This window comes from Sminthopsis crassicaudata, chromosome 1 (assembly GCF_048593235.1).
Source record: "Sminthopsis crassicaudata isolate SCR6 chromosome 1, ASM4859323v1, whole genome shotgun sequence".
In the NCBI taxonomy this organism is placed as follows: Eukaryota; Metazoa; Chordata; class Mammalia; order Dasyuromorphia; family Dasyuridae; genus Sminthopsis; species Sminthopsis crassicaudata.
In genome coordinates, this window is record NC_133617.1 from 699,745,311 (window position 1) to 699,770,777 (window position 25,467).

Here is a 25,467-nt window from a genome sequence, read left to right on the forward strand (position 1 = left end):
TCATCATTCTCACTCTCCTCCTTCTCTCCAGTCCCTTTTGTCCTTGCCAAGGCTAACCACTCTGTTCTTTCATCCTATTTCCCCCACTCTTCAGCTTCTCATTATGCATTGGTTTCTTTCCTACTCTTTCATGCTACTCCTCTACTAAGGGCCCATGAATAACTGGAGACTTGTCCTTTTAACTCCTTTTTAAGCAGTTAAGGCTGTCACAATTCTATTCTCACACACAAGGCCAGGCCTCCACGGTTACTCTTGGGTGCTTCGGCAGGGTGGCCATGAAGTAAAAAGCAGACCAAGTCCACTGTCTTAATCAAGGTGAATCAAGCTCTTGAGAAAAGGGGTTTGGAGTCATAGGATAGAAGCATTAGTCTGTCTCTAATTTTGATTCAAAGACAGGGCAGGCCCCCCTCAAGTGTTCAGAATCAAGTGTCTTTTTTTTTTTTTTTTTTTTTTTTTTTGATTATGTTTCCCATAACCAGAAGCTCTGGAAACAAGATTCTTGTTGTCTCAAGAAAATTGGATTTACACACATATTGTATCTAGGTTATACTGTAACACATTTAATATGTATGGGATTGCCTGTCATCTAGGGGAGGGAGTAGAGGGAGGGAGGGGAAAATTTGGAAAAAATGAATACAAGGGATAATGTTGTAAATAAAAAATTACTCATGCATATATTCTGTCAAAAAAAATTATAATTATAAAATTAATTAAAAAAAAAAAAAAGAGAGAGAGAGCCATTAGAACCCAGAGAGAGAACTGTGGGAACTGAGTGTGGATTATAACATAGCATTTTAACTCTTTCTGTTGTGCTTTGCTTTAATTTTTTTTTCTTTCTCATTTCTGATTTTTCTTGTGCAGCAAGATAATTGTATAAATATGTATGCCTAAATTAGATTTTACATATATTTTACCATGTTTAACATATATTGGATTACTTGACATCTAGAGGAGGGGGTACAGGGAAGAGGGGGAAATTGGAACACAAAGTTTTTCAAAGGTTAATGTTGAAAAAATTATCCTTGCATATGTTTTGAAAATAAAAAACTTCAATAAAAAAAAAGAGATTCTTGTTTTCTGGGTGACAGAATTTTTTTCCTGTGTTATCAAGGAGATACCATTTGTAAAGTACATAGCACAGTGCTTGGCACACAGTAAGAGCTTAATAAATGTTTATTCCCTTCCCCTATTAATTCAGTTTAGCCTAGATAAATTTCTCACTTAGCCTGAACACAACCTCCTTATTAAGAAAGATATTAGTAGGTGTTAGAGATATATTATAACCAACAATCTGTTTCTGTTACAATCAGAAGAATCTAAAGAACACTGAAAAAGGGAACTACCCCATCTTCTCAATCTCTCCCTATTTTCCCATTGGGAGAATCCCTCTAATTCTCAGTAAAGTCACTGGAAGAAGAGCAATAAGTGATAAAGAGAACGTTTTATGTCATGACTTGTACATACATTAAATCCCTAGTTAATAGTTAGTGTTTAGAATTGAGCATAATATAGTTAAGTTGGACAGTTATGTTTTCTCAACAATATATACTGATTGCTGATAGAGACTTTCTCAATTTCCAGCTTCTGCATTTCCCAGTGAGCAAAAATTGTTTTTGCTGACTAGTTATACTTAATACAAATAATTCCTAAAATTAAGGTCAGACCTTTCATAGTCTACAGATAATAGTTATTTTCATCACCTCCACTCTGAAAAACAAATCAAATGATTACTTGATTATTTGTAAATGGCTCATAAAGGCATTAGCTGGCAAAGAGCCTGGATGTTCCTCCTTTCAAGATTCCTAAAGATGGACTGGGAAAGCAGGAAAATAGATGAGTAGCTATGCACTTTCACACCCTTGCTTTCTTCCTGTCTCTCCCCAAGTGTTTCCTTATTTCCATTCTATCCAGCTCCAATCCTGCCTGGACAGTTCAGGAGAGAACCTAATTATTTCTGAAATGGTTGTTCAATGGCACAGAAATCTTGACCCAAAGGACCCATGACTCCAGTCTGAAGGTCTTCACATCACTGAACATGGCTGTCTTCTAGGAAGTGAGAAAATGACAATACCTGAACTAAAGTTATGCTGTTTGGCCATGTGAGACTTCATACTGTGCTTGGATGTGAACAGCTTATTGCAACTTGATACAGGGCAGCGGCTCCTCAGAGCATCCACATCCTGAAGGTGTTTCTTTGAGTGGATGTACAGACTACTCCGTGCAGAGAACCGAGCACAGCAACCTGGAACAAAAGCATAAGGAGCTTCAAGTCAAATCAGCAAATATTTCTAAAAGTGTCTAAGATGGAGAATGAATTGTATTAGATCCCAGGAATACAAAGATAGAACTAAACAACTTCTGCCCTCAAAAAGCTTACCCTCCCCAGGGGGCACAAAACTCATCCATACATACACACACCCTTCTGGATCCAGCTATGCTCAATCTCTGCCATCTAGACATCAATCTAGATATCTTCCTCTGCCCCCCTACCCTTTTCCAAGCTGGATTCATAATCTTATCACTACTGTCAAAGCTGGGAAAGGTACACTAATTTATTCCTTTAAAGCCCCATCCCACCCACCCACGTAGCAACCTTAGGAACAAAAATGTTCTTCCCAAACTCCCTCATATGCGTTATCTCCTCCTTTAGAGAGCAAGCTCCTGGAGGGCAGAACTCCTAGTGTTCTAAACAATACTTGATAAATAATTAAGTACCAATAAATAAATGTTTGCTCATTCATTCACCCAAGTAAATAAAAAATTATCTGAATTATAGAATACTAACAATTAATTGGAGGAGGGGGAAGGCTCCAGGGAGGATTTCTTGGGGGAACTAAGGAAGTAGTAAAAGGATGGTTTATACAAGTTCATACAGTAGCTCTTGTCCAGCTTAGCTGGATCCTGGCTTGTGAAAGGCTGTAATGCCAGGTAAGGCTGACCAGCAAGCTGACACTGGACTGTGGAGGCCTTTACATGCTGAGCTGAGGAATTTCTAATTTGTCACAGAAATAAGGAGGAAATAAGTGGATATTATTTCCCCTGCTCAAGATTCTTAAAGCCCTTCAAAATCTGGCTCTAAGCTCATGTTCCCTATTTTTTCAGATTGGCCTCCAGTGCCTAAGTACACATGGGTCATCTCTGCTGGCCATAGTGCTCTTCTTCCTCCCCTCAATGACCCCTCTAAAAGTCAGATCAAGTATTGCCACCTACATCCAACAAGAGTCTATCTCCCACTGTTGTTTGGCCTCCTTGTTCTCCTAAACCTGCCACAATAACTTTGGATTTATTTTGCATATAAATTCCTAAACATAGATTCCTGAACTCAATACCACCAATTCTGTTCTTTTTTTGTTTTTGTAATCCCAAAGCCTGATGCAAGGCCCTGCATGGAGCAGAAGCAGGTGCTTTTAACAATTTGTGGTGAACGGAATATGTTAAGTAGTTACTACTGCTAATAAAAATTATTTCATGCAAATTCTTGCTTGATTTTAATAGAAAGATACAAATAAGGAAAATATAGTACTCATTAAGCATTTTCCAAATTCACATAATTAAAGTGATCTTTTAAATGACTGTGTAAGAACTAAAAATATTATTAATTGTACAAGTCTCATAAAATGCTCAGATTAGAAAAAAATAAAAAGTAAATTCTACCTTCTACTGGACATTCAAATGGCTTTGTGCCCAGATGAGTTACACTATGGCCTTTCAAATGTTCTGCTCTTGTAAATGATTTACCACAACCTTCTACTGGACATGTAAACCTCCTGTCGTCTTCATGTTTCCTGCCCAAAAGAAGTATTAGAGAGAGGATTGATTTTACTAATGGAATCCCAAATCTTCTCCTAAGCAATTCAATCTGCTAATGACATTTTTTAAACAAATTATTGATCTTCAAAATTACAATAATCACATTATATTTTGGTTACTGTTGTCATGGGAAGGGAAGGGAAAGAAAAGAAATTGCTTGTTAATTGAGAAAGTAATCTCCTATATCAGTATACCTAAATATGTGTGAGATTCAGCTACACTGTCACTAGAAACTAGCCTAATTAATCAAGCCAGTTATGTAATATGTCTTTTTGCTAAGATCCAAAAGTAAGTAAGTAGCTACTTTCCAAACTGGTTCACTACACTCTTCTTATATTTTTAAAAAGATAAATATTAGACAAGGAAACTGCTCTCTAAGTGGCTAGTTATGAGAGATCCAAATTTTGCAGAGTAATGTGAAATCTTTGGTCATTACACACATATGTTCTAGACATATTCTGAAGCATCAGAATTACCTTTTGTGCCTCAGAAGTTTAGACATACTAGTAAAGGACCAGCCACAACCATCTGAATCACAGATGAAAGGTCTTTCACCTGAAAAAAAAAAAAAAAAAAAAAAAGTTTCAAGCTGGAATTATACATAACTACTCTCCCAAGTGTCTCCATTTTACCATTCCCAAAACACTGCAGAGAGAGAGTCCCTGAACACAACGAACCTGTATGACTCCTCAGATGGATTTTTAGGCGACAGGCTTTATCATACTGCTTGTTGCACCCAGGAAAGGAGCAGGAAAACAGCTCTTGTTCTCTGAAATGGGCTCGGTTATGGGAAAATAAAGCACTTACTGTGATGAAGGTCTTCTCACAACCTTAACAGAAAAAGAAAACTGATTAACAGCAAAATTCTTCAACTCAGTCTCTCACATACAGAGGTCAAAAATGTCACAGATGTTTGTGGAATGGGGAAAAAACCCTCCCAATAGCTTCTTTATATCCAACCATCTTTAGTATGAGCATTGACCTGGGAACCAAGAGCCCTGAGCTCTAGCTTAAGATCTGCCTTTAGCTAACTGTGTGATTCTGAGAAAGTCACTTCCCTTTCTATCCTTCTACTCACTGATTTGTAAAAAGGAACTGAACAAACCCATGACAACAGGAAGCAGAACTGCTTTACATTGCACCTGTGAAGATTTCACATCCATTTTGCAAATGAGCTAAGTGAAGTTGAGAGGAATCATCAGAGTATCTCAATCCCCAGAGAATCACAGCCATTAATGGCTATTTGATATGCTCTGGCTAAACTGTGACCCTTCCCAGATAAGGGAGAACTTCTTTGGGATCTTAAGGAATCTGGAAAGTCAATAGAGCAGAGGGGGAAGGGATAAAACTGTCAAGCCTAGAAGTAGCTACAATGTTTGTTTTTTTTTTTCCTTTTTAATGCATGGTACACAAATACATGTAAAGCACATGAATCCTTGTAATCTTTAAAAATGTGGATAACTGGGATCAACTGATACCACCTGAAATTTCTAGCAGAAAGATTAGATTCTCTTCATCTATTTGTATTACCTTCTTCATCTGTAAAATGCCAATACTACTATCTGCTTTATAAAATAATGAGCCAAAAATAACTGCACAAAGAAAAACACTATCACATCGACGGCTGAAACTCTTTGGGGTTTCATTAATGTGGATACTCAAATTATGTTTTTCTAATATGAAGAATTCACAAATTCCGAGTGGTCAGAGCTAAAGTTTATATACCCTAAATATGAATGCTTGTATCTGTCTAAAATTATAAATGACTTCTCTTTCTCAGGAAAGAAGCTCTTATCTGCTTGTTGTACTACCAGATTTGGTGATGGGGTGTCAAATAATCCAAGTGCTAAAGGTGGCTTTTCATCCCACTCTTAGTTTTGATGAGAAGTAGTGTGGCATACTGGACAGTATGGACTGGCTTGGCAAGAAGGAATAAATCCACAAGGTTATGTGACCATGCAAAACACATTTAACATCACTATAACCTCAGAGCTTCAGCATACTTATTCATAACATGAGACTAGAACTTGTCCTTCCCAAGGGAATCATCTGAAACAAAGAAACCAGTCCTTTGAGAGGGCTGGTAATTGGTTTGATTTGGGTTTGGGAGAATCTCAGATACATCTTTCTACCTATGTTAAAAATCATGAGTCCCAAGAACTCTGTTGGAGAATGTGGATGAACCATCAAACAGATATTCCTTAAGTGAGTAATATCACCAAATGTAAAAGACATTAGAACAGGAAAGAACTCTACCTGCCTCATGGTGACCTGCCCTCATTTCACAAATGAGGGAACGGGTGCAGAGAGGCCAAGGCACTTAAGAGTCAGGATTAGAATACAGGTCTGACTCTAAATATAGGCTCTTTCCATTACACTTTCTCTGTGTCTCTTTGTCTCCCTCTCATAGGATATGAGATATAGACTAGACTCTGAATAAATTCTGACAATGTAGGGCAGCATCTTCTGTCTCTAGAACACTAAGCTTGGCCCTGAGTCACACAAATGATGTGGGCCAGGAAGTGGGGCCTTCCCTGACCCTGGATCAGGTCCACGGCCATCTCCTGCACCCAGATGTCTCTCCAACGAGTTTATATAGATAATGTATCTCAGCAAGTACAAAGCCCATCTCTATTGCTCAGAAAGTGCTATCTCCATTTTAAAAATGAAGAGACTCGAAGTGAACTATCTAAGGCTGGTGAGGGGCTGAGAAGGCTAGCCCCTATCATCTGGCTCCAAGCCCAATAACCAAGACTGTGAAACAAGGCCCCTACATCAAGCTCTCAGATGCCAACACTCATTGGTAAACCCAAATGGGAAGGCTGAGGTCATGGTCTCACATATACCAGATTATGGTGAAAGTTTAGTTTTCAGTTTTTGTTATTTAGGAACAGGGTGGAGGAGTCAGGGAGTACAATGGACAAATTATTAATCCATGTAAAATAGTTTTCAAAGAAAAAAATTTAAATTGCCTCCAACACTTTCCCAGAGCTGGTATAAATAAACTCTTCCCAAAACTTCTGCAATCAACAGCAGCTTCAGTCCCTAATCAAGTTTGTGGGGAAAGTCTACCTGCTAATTGCCTATCACCCCGGGGCCCAAACCTGCCCACTCATTTGTAAGGCAGGCCGGCTGTGGAGGTAGCTCGGCTGGGCCCCCACCCCCTCTCATCCAGGCTCCAGTCTATCGCAGGCTTCTGGCCCTGGGAACTGTCAGTCTCCACATCAAGGAAAAATGTCTCAAGGAAAAAGGGGCGGAGACGGGAGAGAGCACAAGAAGCTCCAGTCGGGAGGACGCCAGGCCCGTCGGAGCCGCACCTGCTCCCGACCCGGGAACAGCCCGGCCTGCTCGGGAGCTTCAGAACCTGACCCCGAAACTGACTCTGCAATTTCCACTGGCCTCCCCAGGGAACCGGCAGCGCCGAACAGAGTACACACCCAATGGAACAATAAGGCGAAGCTGGGCCTTTCCTGAGCCGGGGGACCCGAGGTGACCTGGTCAGGGGGGGTGCACGGTGCTGGAGGTCCCCCCGGGGGTAGGGTCTGGAGAACAATCCGGCGGGGCTGGGGACAGGGGGAGCCGGAGGTGACCCCTTGGGGGCTGAGGACGACGTGAACAGCTGGAGTTGACCCCGCCGAAGTGGAGGCGGTAGGCTGTTGCTGATCCACGCGGGATTGGGGGCAGGGTAAAAGACAGGTTATCCCCATCGTGGAGGGACAGCCGCAAGGGGAGGTCCCCAATGAGGCGGAGGGGCTGCTGCAGGGAGCGGTCCCCATTGAGGCTGGGGGGCAGCTGCAGGGAGAAGTCCTCCTCGAGGCAGAGAGACAGCCGCAAGGGGAGGCCCCCCTCGAGGCGGGGTGGCAGCTGCAGGGGGAGGTCCCCCTCGAAGCCGGGGAGCAACTGCAGGGAGAGGTCGCCCTCGAGGCGGGGCGATAGCCGCTGGGGGAGTTCCCCCTCGAAGAGGGAGGGCAGCCGCTGGGGGATGTCCCCTTCAAGGCGGGGGGGCAGATGCTGGAGGGGGTTCCCTTCAAGGCGGGGGGGCAGATGCTGGAGGGAGTTCCCTTCAAGGCAGGGGGGCAGATGCTGGAGGGGGTTCCCTTCAAGGCAGGGGGGCAGATGCTGGGGGAGGTTCCCTTCAAGGCGGGGGGGCAGATGCTGGGGGAGGTTCCCTTCAAGGCGGGGGGGCAGATGCTAGAGGAGGTTCCCTTCAAGGCGGGAGGGCAGATGCTGGGGGAGGTTCCCTTCAAGGCGGGGGGGGCAGATGCTGGGGGAGGTTCCCTTCAAGGCGGAGCGGCAGCCGCAGGGGGAGGTCCCCTTCAAGGCGGGGCGGCAGCCGCTGGGGGAGGTCCCCTTCAAGGCGGAGGGGCAGTTGCAAGGGGAGGTCCCCCTCGAGGTGGAGCGGTAGCCGCTGGGGGAGGTCCCCCTCGAGGAGGGAGGACAGCCGCTGGGGGAGGTCCCCCTCGAGGAGGGACGATAGCCGCTGGGGGAGGTCACCCTAGAGGAGGGAGGACAGCCGCTGGGAGAGGTCGCCCTAGAGGGAGGACAGCCGCTGGGGGAGGTACCCCTTGAGGTGGGAGAGGTGCCCCTTGAGGTGGGGGAGGTGCCCCTTGAGGTGGGGGAGGTGCCCCTTGAGGTGGGGGAGGTGCCCCTTGAGGTGGGAGAGGTGCCCCTTGAGGTGGGGGAGGTGCCCCTTGAGGTGGGGGAGGAGCCCCTTGAAGTGGGGGCACAGCGACTGCTGGAGGCCCCCACAGGAATTAGAATACCCTGCGAGGGTGCGGATACGGGCTGAAGGGGACCCCCGGGTGTGGGGCTGGAAGTGACCCTGCGAGGGGTAGGGGGCGTTAACGGAGGTGCCCCTGTGAAGAGGTTGTAGGTGACCCAGCGGGGGTGGGGATGGGTGAGAAGCAGCTGGATGTGACCTCGCAGGGATGGGGTGTGTAGCTGGAGATCCCCCCGAGGGAGAGGCTGAAGGTGACCCCATAGGGGGAGGGGGCGGGGAGAGGGGATGCAGCTGACCCCGCGGGGGTGGGGGCGAGGTGAGGGACTGCCGGGTACTCTGCGGGGTTGGGGGCGGGGTGAGGAGCAGGAAGGGACCCCGCGGGGGTTGGGGGCGGGCTGAGGGTCTGGAGAGGAAGCCCGCGAGGTTGAGGTAGAGGTAGAGGTGAAGGAGCGGAGGGGTCCCCCGAGAGGTGAAGTGCGCCGCTGTTGGAGGTCCGCCCGGCGGGAAGGGCCTGGAGAGCATCCGCCGGCGGCGGGGGTGAGGGGCATGGCTAGAGGGGACCCCGCGGGGGGGGGAGGGGGGAGGGGGACCCGCGAGGGGGGGGAGGGGTAGGGGTGGGGATGGGGTGGGGGACGGAGGGGACTCCGCGGGGGGGAGTAGGGGGGACGGGGGCGGGGGGGGGGGAACGGGACGTTACCGGGGAACTCGCACTTGTAGGGCCGCTCGGGCTCGAAGTGGCTGCGCTGGTGCGCCGCGAGCTTGGCGTGCGTGGGGAAGCGCTCGGCGCACACCTCGCACTTGAACGTGTTCTCCTGCTCGTGGCCCTTCATGTGCGCCTTGAGGTTGTAGACCGTGGTGAAGCGCTTGCCGCAGCCGCCCGCGGGGCAGCTGAAGGGCCGCAGCTTGTCGTGCGACTGCAGGTGCCGCTTGAGCTTGTAGGACGTGGTGAAGGACCAGCCGCAGCCGTCCAGGGGGCACTTGAAAGGCCGCTGGCCCTGCGTGCTGCTGTGCGTCAGCAGGTGCAGCTTCAGCTGGTGCTTCTTGGGGAAGGTCTGCGGGCAGCCGGGCTCGGGGCAGTGGTACAGCAGCACGACGCCCGCGCCCCCGGAGCCGCCAGCGCCGCCCTCGGGCCCCGGGGCCGCCGGGGCGGCGGGCGGCGCGGGGCCCTTGGCCGCGGGCTCGGCCAGCAGGAAGTTGGCCACGGGGTCGGGCAGGGCCAGCTCGGGCGGGTCGGGGTGGCCGAGCGGCGGGGGCTCGTCGGGCGGCGGGACCGCGGCCTGCGGGCCGGCCTTGGCGGCTCCGGGCTCCGCGCCCAGCGGCGCCGCCAGCGTCAGGAAGCCGTTCTCGATGCGCACGATGAGGTTCTGGTTGTTGATGGTAATGGTGCCCGAGAAGGCGGCGGCGGCGGCCCCGCACGGCGCCGAGGTCGGGGGCTGCTCGCGGGGCCGGGCGGGCGCTCGGGGGGCCGGGCTCGCGCCGCCCCCGGCCTCGTCGCCGTCTCCGCCCTCGTCCTTGAGCGCGGCCGCCGCCGCCGCCTCCCCGGGCCTGGGCTTGGCCGCCCCGGCGCCGGCCTCCGCCTCGGCTCCGCGTCCTAGGTTGAGCACCACCAGGAAGGAGTCGCCGCCGCCGGGCTCGGGCGCGAGGAGCGGCAGCTGCGGGGAGGAGGCCGAGGGGCCGGAGTCAGAGAGCGGGCCGGGCGGCGGCGGCGGCGGCGGCTTCTCCTCCAGCAGCAGCAGCGGCAGGCTCAGATCGGCGGCCGGGCTCGCCTCGGCCTCCCCGGGCGGCGGCGGCGGCTTCTCTCGTCGCAGCAGCGGCCCGCCATCTTCGGGGCCCCGGAGCAGCAGGCGGCGCCGCGCGGGGGCCGAGGCGGCCGGAGGGCCGAGCCCTCCGCAGGCTCGGGAGGCCGCGGGCGGCGGCGGCGGCGGGGGCGGCCGGGGACAAGCGGCGCCGCCGCGGCCGCCGCCGCCATGTTGGTTCTCGCGCGGGGTCTGGGCCGCGAGCAGCCCCTGGATTTCCATCTTGGGTGCCCCTGTAGCAGCGGCTGAAACAGGAGACGCGGGAGGAGGCGCGACCCCGCCCTGCGCGCCCCCGCCACGGCTCCAGCGCCGAGCGCGCCCCCGCCGGGCTGAGCGAGCGGCAAAACCCGGAGCGGAGCGAGCGATGCGGAGGGGGCGGGCGTGCCGGAGCTCAGCTCTGCTTCGGGTAGAGACCGCCGCTCTGGGCTCCCAGGGGAAACGGAGGTCGGGAGCTCGGGGGGAGAGGCGCGCGTCCCTCGGCTGCAACATGAGCGCCCCTACAATGAGATCGTTATTGCATCCATGTTACAGATGAGGAAACAGAGGTTCAGAGGGGAAAGGCCCTGGCCCGCGGTCACAGCAGGCAAAGGCAGCCTTAGAAGCTGCACTACCAGACTCCCGAGCATGGGCTGGGCAGGCTCGCTCCCAGACTAGGAAAGCGAGGCTGCCGGGCGAAGGCGTCCAGCTAGGGAAGTGTCAGGAGCTGCATCGGAATCCGGCCTTCCCCTGCCCTGACTGCTCCGGACAGCGCTCTGTCCCTCGGGGCTCGGGAAGAGACCTTGGCTCCGATCTGCTCGTGCGGCTTCGTTTCCCCCTAGTGAAAAGTGCAAATGGTGCAGGAACTCGCGTCTGGGACCCACAGCAAGCGAACCCTGTTGTGCCAGTGTAGTACCCCTGCTCGGGAGAAAGAAAGGAAGACCTCGAGCCCAGGCGCTTCCTAAGATTGCGATCCGGAGACTATTGCCACCTCTTAGCTCTCCAAACTGAGAGAACAAAGATAAACGAAGAGAGCGGGGACTTCGTGCGCGTTCGCGGTGATTTACAGAAATAGTTACAACTGCACCAATTTTTCTCTCGGTTTTATTTTTGGGTTTTGGGTTTTCACATTACAAATATTTGCAGATTATTCCCATTTTCTGAGAGGTCTCGTAGCAAAAATGTTTAAGTGATAATAATACAGGGACCTTGACTGAAAGTTCATGTAGTATTTCACATCTGTATTAAACGCACACATATACTTCTCTGTTTTTAAAAAATGATAGACATCTTTTTTTTCTCTTCCACCCTCCTCATTGAGGCAAAAAAAAATCTTAAAAAAAAAAAAAAGCATACTTAGGTTTAGGTTACAGGAGACATAATTGTGGGGGCTAAACCTATCACCTCTTTAATGGATAGCAAGTCTGAGCATCCTCTGCCTTATGTTTTTAAATGCTGTATGAATCGGCTTGCTTATTTCATTCTTCAGTTTATAAAATTCTTTGAAATTGTTCATATTAACTATTTTGTCATAGTATAAATGGTTTTGTGAATGCAGCAGCATTAGCTTTAACATTAAACTCACAGCCTATATTGACCAAAAAAACAATAAATATAATAATTTATTTAATTCATAATAATTTAATTTAATAATTTAAATCTGAAGTTTTGTCATTTAGTTATCACAAGTATTAGGGAAGAAAAGTGAAATAGCCCGAGAGAGTCACAGCCAGTTAAAATAACATTTGACAAATATTTGCTATCCATTTGTGCAAAGGAGGAAGTAATGTATCAATAAATCAGGCAAGTGGCTTAACCTTTGTTTGCCTCAGTTTCCTCCTCTGTAAAATGGGGATAGAAGAGTTGTTCTGCGGGTTGTTATGAGGATCAAATGAGATAATTGTAAACTGCTTAGCAAATTCCTGGCACATAGTACTAGGTAAATGTTAACTATAATCATTATTAACAAGCATATATTAAATACCTTCTGTAATTACAGTAGTATTCCTATGAGTTGTTGCTAATAGAAACTTGCAAATAAACACACAGCAGCATCTACAAATAGATGGAATTCCTCATCCTGGGCTGTTTTACTTGGGGGGGGGGGGGAACTAAACTAAGCTTTAGGGAGGCTTGTTTGCTTGTATAAACAAAATAAGAGTCTGACCTCAAGGAACTTCTATTCTAATGGGATTGCCTACTTTAAGACAATACACAAAGAGGGACTAGAAAGTAAAAGGGAGATTAAGTCCTTGAGGTGTTGAGGAAGCCAGCAAAAGTGTGAAAGTTATGGGATTGACCGAGTCAAGAGAGCATTACTGAAGAGTAGGTAACATTTGGATACATGAAATAAAAGGTAGATTAAAGAGGGAGGAAGCACCAATAAGTAGGGAATCAGGAAAGATTACAATGAGGGAGTACCAGATTTTGACCTTGAAAAAAGATGGACTGGGACCAATAGAAACAGGCAGTACAACCCTGGCATGTGGACTTGCTTATACAAATGTATGGAGGTTGAAGATGGAATTTCAAGTTCAGGAAACAGCTTAAGCTAAAAGTTTTAAAAGTTTATGAAGAGAGTAATATGCAAATAGGTTGTAAAACTAAAAGCCAAAAAGCCTAGTTTTTTTCTTTTTCTTTTGGATCTCTGAACCCTCCTAAGATATCTTGGAATTTACTGATTGGATTTCTTAAGGATCATGCCTTAAACCAAAACTCCATTGGTTCTTATTATTGATTGGCCATCAATAGATCCCAGGCCAAGTCCCATTTGGTCATTTTTTGGGTCCTGATTGACTCACATTGAATGTAAATAGCAATCATTTCTACTTTGGCCTGAAACCCTGAGGGTCTTCCCCTTCCAGATTCATTTATTTGTTTAGATTTTTTTTTTTTTTGAAAGAGAAGGTTCTTTACCTCAATTGCTACCTATCCTTAAATACTGAATGGGTGCAATCTCAGTCAAACTGAGACCTATTGAAGATATTAGTTTAAAAAGGCCAAGGTCTCCCGTTGCATCCGGAGCTATCTCCAGTCTTGATCTATAACTGGATCCAGATGAGTCTGGAGGGGAAAATAAGGTAGGTGATCTTTTATAGTCCTCCCTCACTTAAATTCAATTGATTGCATGTCATGGCTTCATTTCCCTGATGTCATGTTCCTTTTCAACAATGAAAGACAAACAGCAATAGTCTAATAAGCTAGAGGAAGTGAGATTCAGAACTTGGGAGTAGCAAGAAGGAGGTGAATTCAAGAATAAGTCCAAGATAAATCAGGCTGAGAAGTTGGGGAAAACATGAGAGGGAGAAACAGATTTGAGAAGTGAATGCTGGATAGTATATCTCCAGAATCCAGTGCCAAGCTGGACCTGCAGAAGGGGTATCGTAAATGGTTGTTGATTCACTGGCTGGCAGGATTTTGTTAATGTTAGGCTTATAAGAATGAAAGGCTTGTAAGAAATGTCCTCTAAAGTCACAGCTCTAAATCTGGATAGAGCTTTGCTACTAATTTGCCTTCTAAAATCTTAAACAAGTTACTGCTTCTTCCCGGACATTGGTATCCCCCTCTGTGAAACCAAAGGGTTGAACTACATAGTCTTGAAATCCTTATCATAAATCATACTAACAAAACTCTACTTTTTTTTCCCCTTCCTGAACAAAGTGACTATCCTGAGGCTGAACAGGATTTCTCATTAGCAGAGAGAGTAATAGACTCTGCTTAGTGTTACTAAGGCAAAGTGTGAACAGTTACTAGTCAGTTCTTAGTGCTACAAAGTTATTAAAAAAATTAACTCCAACATTTAAATTCTAACAACAAGATGAAAGCAAAAAGGTGTTTATAGTTAACTGTAAGGTAACCACAAAATTAACTTAACTTCTCATTCCCTAAGCACCTTGATTAAAGGTTTTTCTAAGTGAAAAAAGATTGAAGGTAGAGGAGGGATGGCTGTCAATGTATTTGGAAAGGTAAACCTCTTTTACTACTGCTTTGTGACATCTTTTAGTGGGCTGTGGATAAAATCCACTTGTCCAAAGCATATAGGTACCTCAGTGTGACTACTTTGGAAGCAAGGACAATCATGTAAATGTGTGTGTGTGGGGGGGGGGGGGGTTTGTTTGGTTTGGTTTGGTTTGGGGTTTTGTTTTGGTTTGGTTTTTAGATGTTGCAAGTGAAATCTGTTATTGCCCCTGGGATAAAGTACAGAGCGTTTAATCGGGCCTTTAAGCTCCCCATAATTTGGTTTCAATTTGCTTTTAAAGCTTTGTTTCATATCAGCCCCTTTTACATGTTCCCCATTCTAGCTGAACTGGACTCAGTATTTGATCTCCCATCACTGTGGAACTACAAGCCTGGGACACTCTGCCTTCTTATCTTTACCTATTAAGGCTCTTTATCTTCTCTTAAAATTCATCTATGGTTCCACCAGATCTGCCCCTTTGTTAGTGGGTTTCCTTTCTAACTTATCTGTATATGTAGAATGAATGCTCCTTGAGGGCAGGGACTGTCTCTTGTCTTCCTTTTCATAGACTAGTATAGTGCCCAGCACAGAATAAATATTTTAGAGTTTATTGAGTTTATTAAAATTCTTCTACTTGTAGGGACACTGTGGTAGGCCACACTGAGTTGTATACATACTTACATCTGGAAAGTGGATTTTCACCACAGTCTCATTAAATTATATGTCACAAAAGAGGAATGCAGTACTTTGCTATTTGTGATCTTCTAGAAGCTCTTAGGCTCCTTAAATTGACTCTAAGCATCATATTTTAAGAGATTAATATGTTCTGTAATTGTCCCTCCTAAGTTCCCTCAAGAATCTGATTTCTTTTTTGAATTGTTCAGTAACATATGGTTTCATGTATATTGGTAGTCCATAGAGTTTTGAGTTTTATCAGATTGTCTTGCGATATTTAGAGAAGTTTGTAATCTCTTGGACTTAATTATCTTCTCTTCTAATTTTAATTCTTCTCTGTCAAAATGGCTGCTTGCATCTGGGTTTTTAACAGAATTTTCTTTTTTTCTGAGGTATTTGGTGGTTTTAATATTCTCCTTCCCCTCCCCTATTTTATTCCCTAGTTGCTAATTTTCTTTCTGATTCCCCCTTTGATGCTGGGGTTGTTCCTAGGGTTGAATCTCAGAACTGTTTTACCTACCTTTATCTACTCTATGGGAATTTGCTTCTCACCAGCTTCAGTCCCTAGCCTAGAGAAGGGCAGTTTCCAGCTAGATTTTTTTAGTCATCTTCACATTAGACCCTGGTACAACTCCATGTGTCAACCTCTTTTTCCTGTTCTGTCTGATCTTTAGTTTTCTGACTCTTAGCATATGTCTTAGTGGGTTGTAAAAATAGGCTGCAGTGGAGAGGATTCTGGGAAGATGGTGGAGAAGATTAGTAAATTTTAAGCTCTCCTGATTTCCCCAAAAGTAGAACAAAGTTGTGCCTCAGGGCATCATAGACTGGTGAAAAATCAAGAAGACTTGGGGGCAGAACTAGGGTCCCCTAAGTACAACCCAAGAAGATCTGAAGAAAGGCCTGGGGTTGGAGTTGAACCCGGTGTGAGGGTGTGAAGTGCAAGCACCTCTGGACTAGCTCTTCAGAAACACCAAGTGGGAAGCCCTGGAGCTAGCTGAGTGTAACTGTAGCTTAAGCTGTAGTTTATACATGTACTATTTGTGGAGTAGTGAAAGATTGAGGGAACCTCAGCTGATCCAGGCCAGTACCAGCTGTGCTGAGAGACACGCTCTGGGTGAGAAGGAACCTGCACACCGGGAATGCAAAAGCAGTGGGACAGGGATGCTGCTGGCTGCAGGTTACTTGTTGGAGGGTGGAGCTCTTGGTTTTGGATTCCAAGTCAGAAGGGAGAGCTGAAGTGAAACTTGAGGCACCATTTCCCCACCCCATGATTAGAGGTGCTTTTACTAATGCTTTTTATTTAAAAAAGAAATTGAAGCGGCAAAGAAAGAACCCGACATAGAAACCTACTATGAGAACAGGGAAGACTGGGGCTGATCTTCAGAGGACACTATGAACTTAGACTAACATCTTGCACTATATTCCACAATAAATTCAAAATGACTATAGGACTCAATTATGAAAGATCACAGATCATGTAACTTTTCACATGGGTACAAAATGAATTCTTACTCAAATATAGACTGTACAGTAGAGGTATTACAAATTTTTAATTTTATAAGATTTCTTTTCATAACTTTTAACTTAAAATTTAATTTAAAATTTTAAATCTAAAATTTCATTTAACTTTAAAATTAACTTAATTTCTAGTTAAATTATTACAGATATTTAAGATATTTGTGATTACATTACAAAACAGACCATTTTGATAGCATGAAATTAAAAATATTTTGTGCAAACAAAATTCATCTGGAATAAAAAAGGAAATGGTTCATTGGAGGAAAGACTACATCAGTTTCCCAGATAATGATTTAATATCAAAGACAACAAAAAATACATTTAAAAACTAATTCCCATAAGTGGTTGAGGGATATGAATTAATTATTTTCAAAAGAATTGCAAACAGTTAACAACCCTATGAAAGTTCCAAATCACCAGTAAGAGAAATGCAACCCATTCTAGAAAGTGGTTTGAAATGATGCAAATCAAGTTACTAAAATGTTTGTATTCTTTGACCCAGATTTTCCAGCACTAACCCCAAGGATTCACTAACAAAAAGAAAGGTTCCATATTCTCCCCTCAAACATTTATAACAATATTCTTTGTAGTAGCAAAGAATTGGAAACAAAATAGATACCCTTCAATGGGGAAGAATAAAACTGCAGTCTGTGAATGTAACAAAATATCACTGTGCACTAAGAATCAATGAATATGGTAAATACATAGAAGTCCTGAAATACTTTTGTGCAAGATACTGCTAAATGCAGAGTGAAGAAAGTAGAATCAAGAAAACAATATACACAATAACTATCACACTATAAGTAGAATGATACACATACACAAATACAAATGAATGTAATAAAATCAGGAAAGTGAAACAGTACCTAGTGAAGATATAGTGAAGACACTTCCCTCCAGTCCTATGCAGAGATTGGGGGAAGAGAGAAGATCTTTGCAGTGAAATCTACATGTATATTATCAAATCGTTTTGGTATCAATCTTGCTGATTTTTTTTTTCTCTTTTAAAAATTGTTATAAGGGATGGCTCTCTGTGAGAGGGAAGAAGGAGCTGTATGGGAGAAAATAAAGAGTTTGAAAAAAGCTATCTATAAAAGTTTTTTTAAAGATCATAAAATCCTCCTTGAAACTTATTTGGTCTAAGACACTAAAGCTTTGACATAGTTTCCTGGTCTTCAAGTACAGAAGCACTGCTCAGGATGAGCCAACTTCCTCCTTGGATTTTACATACTATTCTGACACACTGTCATGGTAAAAGTAGAAGCATGGTAAAAAGGGATCCTGAGTGCTCCAGACTGAATCAGTGCTGTATCCTAGCTGCTTAGTAAATGTCATGGGATCGTAGAAGATCTATTGTATCAATTGATTCCAATCTCAAATCTGAACCCCAAGAGCAGCCTAACATCAGGCCTGGCCAACATTATGAGACCAATCTCCAAAATTAAAACCCTTTAATGATTGTTCTTGAAACCAAGAAGTGTTTGTATACTGTACAGTATGAGTCTCAGGGTTAGCTTTCTATCCTTTTAAAAGTAATGAATAATTTTTATAAAGCTTTTATTTTGAAAACATATGCATAGATTTCAATGTCCATCCTTGCAAAACCTTGTATTCCATTTTTCCCCTCCCTTCTCCCATCTCCTCCCCTAGATGGCAAATAATCCAATATATGTTAAATGTGTGCAATTCTTCTATACATATTTCCACAATTATCATGCTGCACTAGAAAAAAAATCAGATCAAAAAGGGGAAAAAATGAGAAAGAAAGCAATGCAAGTAAACAACAAAAAAAGGTGAAAATACCATGTTGTGATCCACACTCAGTCCCCACACACCTATCTCTGGGTGCGGATGGCTCTCCATCACAAGACCATTGGAACTAGCCTGGATAGGTGACAAGTAATTAACCTATACTATTATTCATTTATCTTTGGATCATATATAGAGAAATTGCTATTTATAAAGCTTTGCACAAGGGAATTCATAGAGAGATTAAGACACAGAGGGACAGCTAGGTGGCACTGTGGATAGAGCAGCAAGTCCTCCTGACTTGAATTCAAATGTGACCTCAGATGCTTAACGCTTCCTAGCTGTGTGACCCTGGGCAAGTCACTTAACCCCCAACTTCCTCAACAACAGCAAAAGATACAGGTATTCTCCTTAGACAGTTTATAATCTAGTAGGGAGAATTAGATCCATATAGAATGTATTCAATATTGTAATCAAAGCAGTACAAACAAGTGTCTATGACATCTTCCCCTAAGACTTCTCTGATTGGGGCAGCGAGGTGGTGTAGTAGATAGAGCATCAGCCCTGAAGTCAGGAAGATCTGAGTTCAAATATGGCTCAGTGACTTAACACTTCCTAGCTGTGTGATCCTGGGCAAGTTACTTAACTCCAATTGCCTCAGGGGGGAAAAAAAAAAGACTTCTCTGATTCTTCATCCTAGCATATAGAAAACAGGCTTGAAGGCTGACAATATTGGAACAATAAAAATATTTGTTATTCTTAGTAAGTCCTCTCAAACTGAACAAGATTTTGAATATGGGTCCAGTGACGAGTATATATTTTGTCTTATGAAGGGGTAGGGAATGAGTATTAAGCATATCTACTGTCTCCCAGGCACTGTATTAATTGATTTTCACAACAACCCTGGGAGGGAGGTGCTAGTATTATTCCTATATTACAGGTGAGAAAACTGAGGCAAACAGAGCTTAAATGATTTACCTAGGATTACACAACTCGTAAGTGTGAGACTAAATTTGAATGCCAATTTTCCTGTCTCTAAACCCATTCCTCTATCCATTGCAATACCTTATTGCCCAATTAACCTACCTAATATAATTTTCAGTCAAAACTGACAATGACTATCTATTAAGGCAAATGGGGTTGCAATTCAGTCTTCATAGGTAGTAGGAATATTTATAGTGATGATATATTGTATCATTAAGCTATTAGAGAATGGAATCTCGACAAGGGATGATCTCTTCCAGCCAAAGCAGAAGTGATGAAATTTCTCCTGGTAGAAATGGCATTTGAGGAGGCTTTGAAAAAAGGGTAGGATTTGTATAATTAAAGATAATCATGGTACCATTAAAGGTAGATAAAGAAGAAAAGGGGGAAAGAGGAAGAAGAGAAGGAAGAGGAGGAGGAGAAAAAGAAGAAATAATAAATAGCAACATTACCCAACTTCTGCTTGAATTGGCAAATTAGGTCCCCAGAGAGCAGCTACTTCTACTTTCAGATTATAGAGATAAATCTCAGACACTGCACTTCTCTTACTATAGGTCCTGAGTGCTAAATGCAGTAGTCCTCATTGATATTCATCCAATAATTTTAATTACTTTCTACCAAAGGTGTTTACTCAGATATGTGGTAAAAAAAAAAAAAAAAAAAAAAATAGTATTTTTAAGCTTACTTGTGGCCTATTCCATTCAAATGTAAATGTTTTTGCCTTTGTATTCTTAGCAATTAGTGCAATGCTTTGTATATAAGTAAGTGCTTACTGACTCAATATTAATATGTAAATAGATGGGTCTAATCACATAATTCATTATGTAATTATTCACAGTTTAAAATTTGTTTGCTATAACCAAATATGATTTTCCTTAACAGGACTTAAAAGGACTGAGGATCATCTTGAGATCAGTCTTTTTATACAGTCTCCCTCTTTACGATTTCATTGGAAGAAAAGAATAGAATAGCATTTACTTTAATACAAAAAACAACTTGATGCCTTAATTGCCATCTTGTTGTTCAGTGAACCCTAAGAAACAAAGATCAAACATTTACTGATCATTGTGTTGCATCTAATGCTGAATTTTAAAGTGTTAATCCAAAGTAGGTTAGTTTTATCAAAAGTGGTCATGATGTTGAAGAATTTTTTGCCATTATATAAAATATTAATAAATGTGTGTTAAATAGGGGTGTTTATGTGTATTTCATAAATACACAACTCATATTTTTATTGTGCTTTGTATTTTAAAAGATACTTCTTTCACAAACACTTATAAAGTAAGAGGTCCAAGAATTGTATATTTTGTAGATGGCAATAGCATGGGAATTCTGAAGCTGGGGTCAGTGGATAGATTTCAAGAGATCTATGAATTTGGTTTTTAATTTTTGTTTTCAATATTTTGATAATTATATTTCAATATAATTGATTTTCTTGATAATGCTATGTATTTCAATTTATGCATTTAAAAAGATTTATTCTGAGAAGGATTTCATAGACTTTACCAAATTACAGAAGGAATTCACAACACAAAAAATGGTTAAGAATCCCTGTAATAGAGAGATTCAGAAATGTCATGTGACTTGTCAAGGGTCTTTGCAACTACAAAATGTTAATGGTTGGTGAAGTGGCCATGAGGTTAAGTCAATGAACTGTTTAATCCATTGTGGTCTGCACACTTAGGTTCAAATGTCAGTCAAAACTTGAATTTAGGTTTCCTAATTCCACATCTAGAACTGTTTTTATCCCCTCCACTCCTATTCATCATTTGGAATTAGCACAATCATCAAAGAGCTAAATAAAATAAAATAAAATGAAAGAGGTGTTTGTTCTCAAAAGAAACTTCTCAGTTTACTCCCACAATTTGATAAGCAAACCTCTACAAAGAAAAGCAAAAAACAAATAAACAAAAATCTCTCCCTGCCCTCAAAGAATTTGTAATCTAATTGTAGAGATCATGGAAACATTTAAGGGAAAGGCACTAAGATGAAGGAAAACTGAGCTTCTGGCAGAAGGTAGGATTTCAGCTGAGACTCTAGGGAAGTCAGGAGGCAGAGAAAAAGAGAGAAAGCATTTCAGGCATGGGGAGGCAGCCAGTGCATGTGCCCAGAGTCAAGAGGTAGTGAGTCATGTTCAAGAAACATAAGGAAGCCAGTGTCACTGAATCATGGAGTACATAGTGGCAAGTAAGATGCAAGAAAGAAGATTGGAAAAGGAGAAAGGAGCCAGGTTGTAATATTCTTCTCTAAAACGTATTGTTCTCCTCTAAAATAGAATTTTCTCTGTGAGTAGGTTTCTTGGGGAGCTTCTGGAGGCAGCCTTAGTTTCAGTTCAGTGTAATAACCCCAAATGCAGCTAGGATCCTTTATTGTCTCCTTCAAAATAGGCCAGTTAGCTTTCTTAGAGGCCAAGGGGTTCCGAGAGCTCCCTCTGAATGTCTCTGAATCCAAAGGTTTGTCCTTCAGCCTCCAGCCAGCATAGAGGTGGAAAATGGAATGAATCTGATTCCGCCTCTGGGAGAGTGAGCTTCTGTGTCTGGCCCTGAGAGCTTCTTGCTTATAGTTCTGTTCAACTTGTGAATCTTCTCGACTGAATCCTGGGTCTGAATCTCCCGAAGTGCCCCATTCATCACAAAGATGGAAGTTGGAATGAATCTGACTCCGACTTCGAGACTGGGCTTGTGGGCTTCTGTGGGCTTGTGGAGCTCCTCCTTATATATGCTTTCTTAAAGGTGTGAACTCTAATAATTGTCTCTATCAATTCCAGTGATTTAGCACCTTGTTTCAAGTTCTGATCCATAATACCAGGTAATGAATGAATGAATGCCTTTAAGAACCAAATATAAGAGTTTATTTTTATCTTAAAGGTAATAGGGAGCCACTGGGGTTTAGACCCAAACTTGTCAAGTAGAACATAAAATATAGTAAGGAAAGACTAAGGCAAGACTATTTCCATAGTGCAAATGTGAGGTGATGAGGGCCTACACCAAGGGAGATAGCAGTGTCAAAGGAAATAAAGGAGGAAAGAACGTAAGTTTGAGCAGGTTGGGTTTGGACATGTAAGGAAAGAGGTCCTTCAAGTAGAGAGGTGAGTTTGAAGCTTAGGAAAGAGGTAATTACAGGCTGGAGTTGTAAATTTGGAAATTAACTTCATTGGTATGATAGTTGAAATAAGGGATTGAATGATACTGCTGAAACAGAGAGGAGAGACACAGAGACAGAGAACAGGAGCAAGGACAGAATTTTGGTGGAGAGAAGGGAAGACACTTTAACATGCAAAGTATTGGGTTATATTTTCCCTTGTTTGTAAAGCCTTTTTCTATCTAAATCCTACTCATCTTTTATGTTTGTGAACTTTAAATTTTCTCCATTACATGTAATTTTTTAAACATTAAAAAAATTTAAGTTCCAAATTCTTTTTTCCCTTCTTCCCTTTGAGAAGGCAAGTAATTCAGTATATATTATACATGTGAAGCCATGTGAAACATTTCCATATTAGCCATGTTGCAAAAGAAAATAGACCCTCCCCCCCAAAAAACCCCAAAAATGAAGAAAATAATTTTTAAACATATGCTTTAATCTGTATTCAGACAACATCACCTAAATCTGTAGAGATGGGTAGTATTTTTCACTGTAAATCCTCTAAAATTGTCTTGGATTATTGTAATATTGAGAATAGCTAAGTCATTCACAGTTGGTCATCAAATAATATTCCTTTAACTGTGTAGAGTGTTCTTCTGGTTTTGCTCACTTCACTTTGCATCAGTTCATTTAAATCTTTCCAGATTTTTCTGAACCCCCCCTTTTTTTAAAGGTTTATCTTCTCAGTAAGCCTTTCTTTCTGTTTCAGTTCATGCAAATCTTTGGTTTCCTTAAACAATATTTATTATCTATATCCTCACAATTTATCATCTTAGGTTTGCCGTATATACGTGTGAATGTCTTGATCAACAAGATTTACTCAGAACTTATTTACCAGGCACTCTGCCAAGTTCTAGGGATAAAAAGACCAAATAATAAACAAATATCTGTGCTTGGCAATCTTACATTCTGCAGACAGAATACTTATAAACATATACAATATAAATAAAAAAGAAACACAACGTACTTAGGGAGAAAGTGCACTTAGAAGCCAAAAGATCTTGAAAAGCATACTAGTGCAGAAAGTGATGCATGAGCTGCCATCTTGAAGGAAATTGAGGATACTTTGGGGAATAGACATGCCCTCCAGGGATGGAGGAGCAAGCCCATTTAAAAGGTGCTAGGGTGCTATTCGTGAGATCAATTAGAAAGCTGGTTTTGCTAGATCATGGATTGTGGTGTCCATTACAGATGGTATAATATGCATTGAGGCTAGAAAGGTAAGATGGTATGAGGTTGTAAAAAAGTCAAGTCAAACAGTGGAGTTTCCAGTCTATCCTTCGAGGCAGTAGGGAGCCACTGGAGTTCATTGAGTGAGAGGAATAACACAAAAGGATCTGTACTTAAGAAAAACCACTTTGACAGCTGACTTGAGGATGGATTAGACTGAGGAGAGATGAATCAGGATGGCCAAATTAAGAAGCTGGCATTATAATTGAGGAGAGTTGTGATTAGTACCATTAAATAACAAAATATCATGTCATGAATATTATCATAAACACTTGAATGACCAGGGCTCTGTCTTATAATAACCTATTTCCCCAGAAAAAAATTCATGGTTGATTCTTCTCAGTGGCTTAGTGATCCAAGGCAATCCCAATAGCCTCCGGTTAGAAATTTTCATCTGCATCCAGAAAAAGAACTAAGGAGATTGAATGTAAATCAACGCAAGCTATGTTCACTTATTTTTTCTGTTTTTTTGTTTGTTTGTTTGTTTTGTTTTGTTTTTATTTTTGTTTTTTCCCTCTCCCATAGTTTTTTTTTTCCATTTGTTCTGATTTTTCTCTCCCAACATGGTTCATAAAGCAATATGTATTTAAACAAGCAAGCAAACAAACGAACAAAGATCAAGGACACATGATATGATAGCACATTCTTTCTGAAATGCCTTGTTAAAAATATTCCTTTCTCTTGAAATTGAGGCTACTTTGAGAGGCTCTTTGTATTTCTTTGTTGCCTGCAGTTCCGAAGTAGATGCTAAATTAAGTGACTCTTGTCTCTATTGCATAAGGATATAGAACCTGTAAAATATATTAATTTCAAACAACTACCAGCAAAATAAATAAGAAAAGAAAGTAAAATCTTTTAAAAACTCTTAACATTTAACAGAGTTGAATTAAGTAAATAAACAACATATAAAAGTGTTTTTGTCCTGTGAGACCTTCCAATTCATTCTGAAGTTGGGTTTCTTTTTTAAACACCTGACATTATTTCTTGTCCTTTTAAAGAAATTACATTTGTTGTGGTAACATTTCTGGTTCTTCTGAATTATTTTTGTACCACTTTGAGTCATTCTTGACATTTTTCTCAATAAATTCCATAATTATACCATGGTTTATTTAATCATTCTGCAATTGGGGTTGATGGGCATTACCTGGTATTTCTATGCATATTTTTGAAAAATATAAAAACATACACATATATTCCTTTTTACAATGTTTTTGTATGAAGTAGTGAATCATCATACTTTTAAAATCACTAATTTCGCTCTTATTTTTGTTTTAAACTGTTGCCTATTTGTTTGGTTTCATTAGACCTACAGCACCCTCTGCTGTAGCTAAGTTCTTAGGACAACTTTACTATCCTTGTTATTTTGGTCCACTGCTATGTATATAGCAGTCATAGAGAAATCTTAGTTCCAAAATATTGAAATTTTTAAGACATCTACTCAAACATTTGCGTTTGCTCTCAAAATTTTAAAAGACTATAAATTCTTTGCTTCTTTTTCTCCTGAAATAAATAAAATGGCATCTCGGTCAACTTTTGAATTTGTCTTAAAAGTACTCACTGCCTCAATCAATAAATTATTGTGGTATTCTGAGATCTAGAGGGGCCAATTGATTAGTAAGGTAATCAGCATGAAAGAAAATGTACTTGTAGGAAAGTGTCACAGACTTTGGGAAACAATTGTTTCTAATCAACTATTTTTATATCACTTTAGTGAATGCTCCCTTCTAACATGGGCAGGTAAGGATGTCTGAATGATTCTCTCCAGATAATTTTGAGGGGAAACATGCCAGGAAAGCCTCAAACTAATGGCATCAGCATAACTATAACTTTGTTTAAGGACTCAAACTAACCTGTGAGAGGAAGAATTGGGTTAAGAATTTTACTTTTTCAGAAATCAGAATTGTTATCCC

General features: G+C 42.5%; 1 protein-coding gene across 1 annotated transcript in view; it reads right to left on the bottom strand.

Moving 5' to 3' along the window:
- The window catches only part of ZXDC (ZXD family zinc finger C), a 28,156-nt gene extending 17,341 nt beyond the window's left edge, over nucleotides 1-10,815 (bottom strand). The window contains exons 1-5 of the mRNA XM_074282865.1: nucleotides 9,228-10,815; nucleotides 4,488-4,640; nucleotides 4,287-4,365; nucleotides 3,655-3,785; nucleotides 2,072-2,242 (exon numbers count right to left, since the gene is read on the bottom strand). Coding sequence (XP_074138966.1) covers nucleotides 2,072-2,242; nucleotides 3,655-3,785; nucleotides 4,287-4,365; nucleotides 4,488-4,640; nucleotides 9,228-10,815 — 2,122 coding nt within the window. The remainder of the gene's footprint in view (nucleotides 1-2,071; nucleotides 2,243-3,654; nucleotides 3,786-4,286; nucleotides 4,366-4,487; nucleotides 4,641-9,227) is intronic.
- Between the last annotated feature and the right edge of the window lie 14,652 nt (nucleotides 10,816-25,467).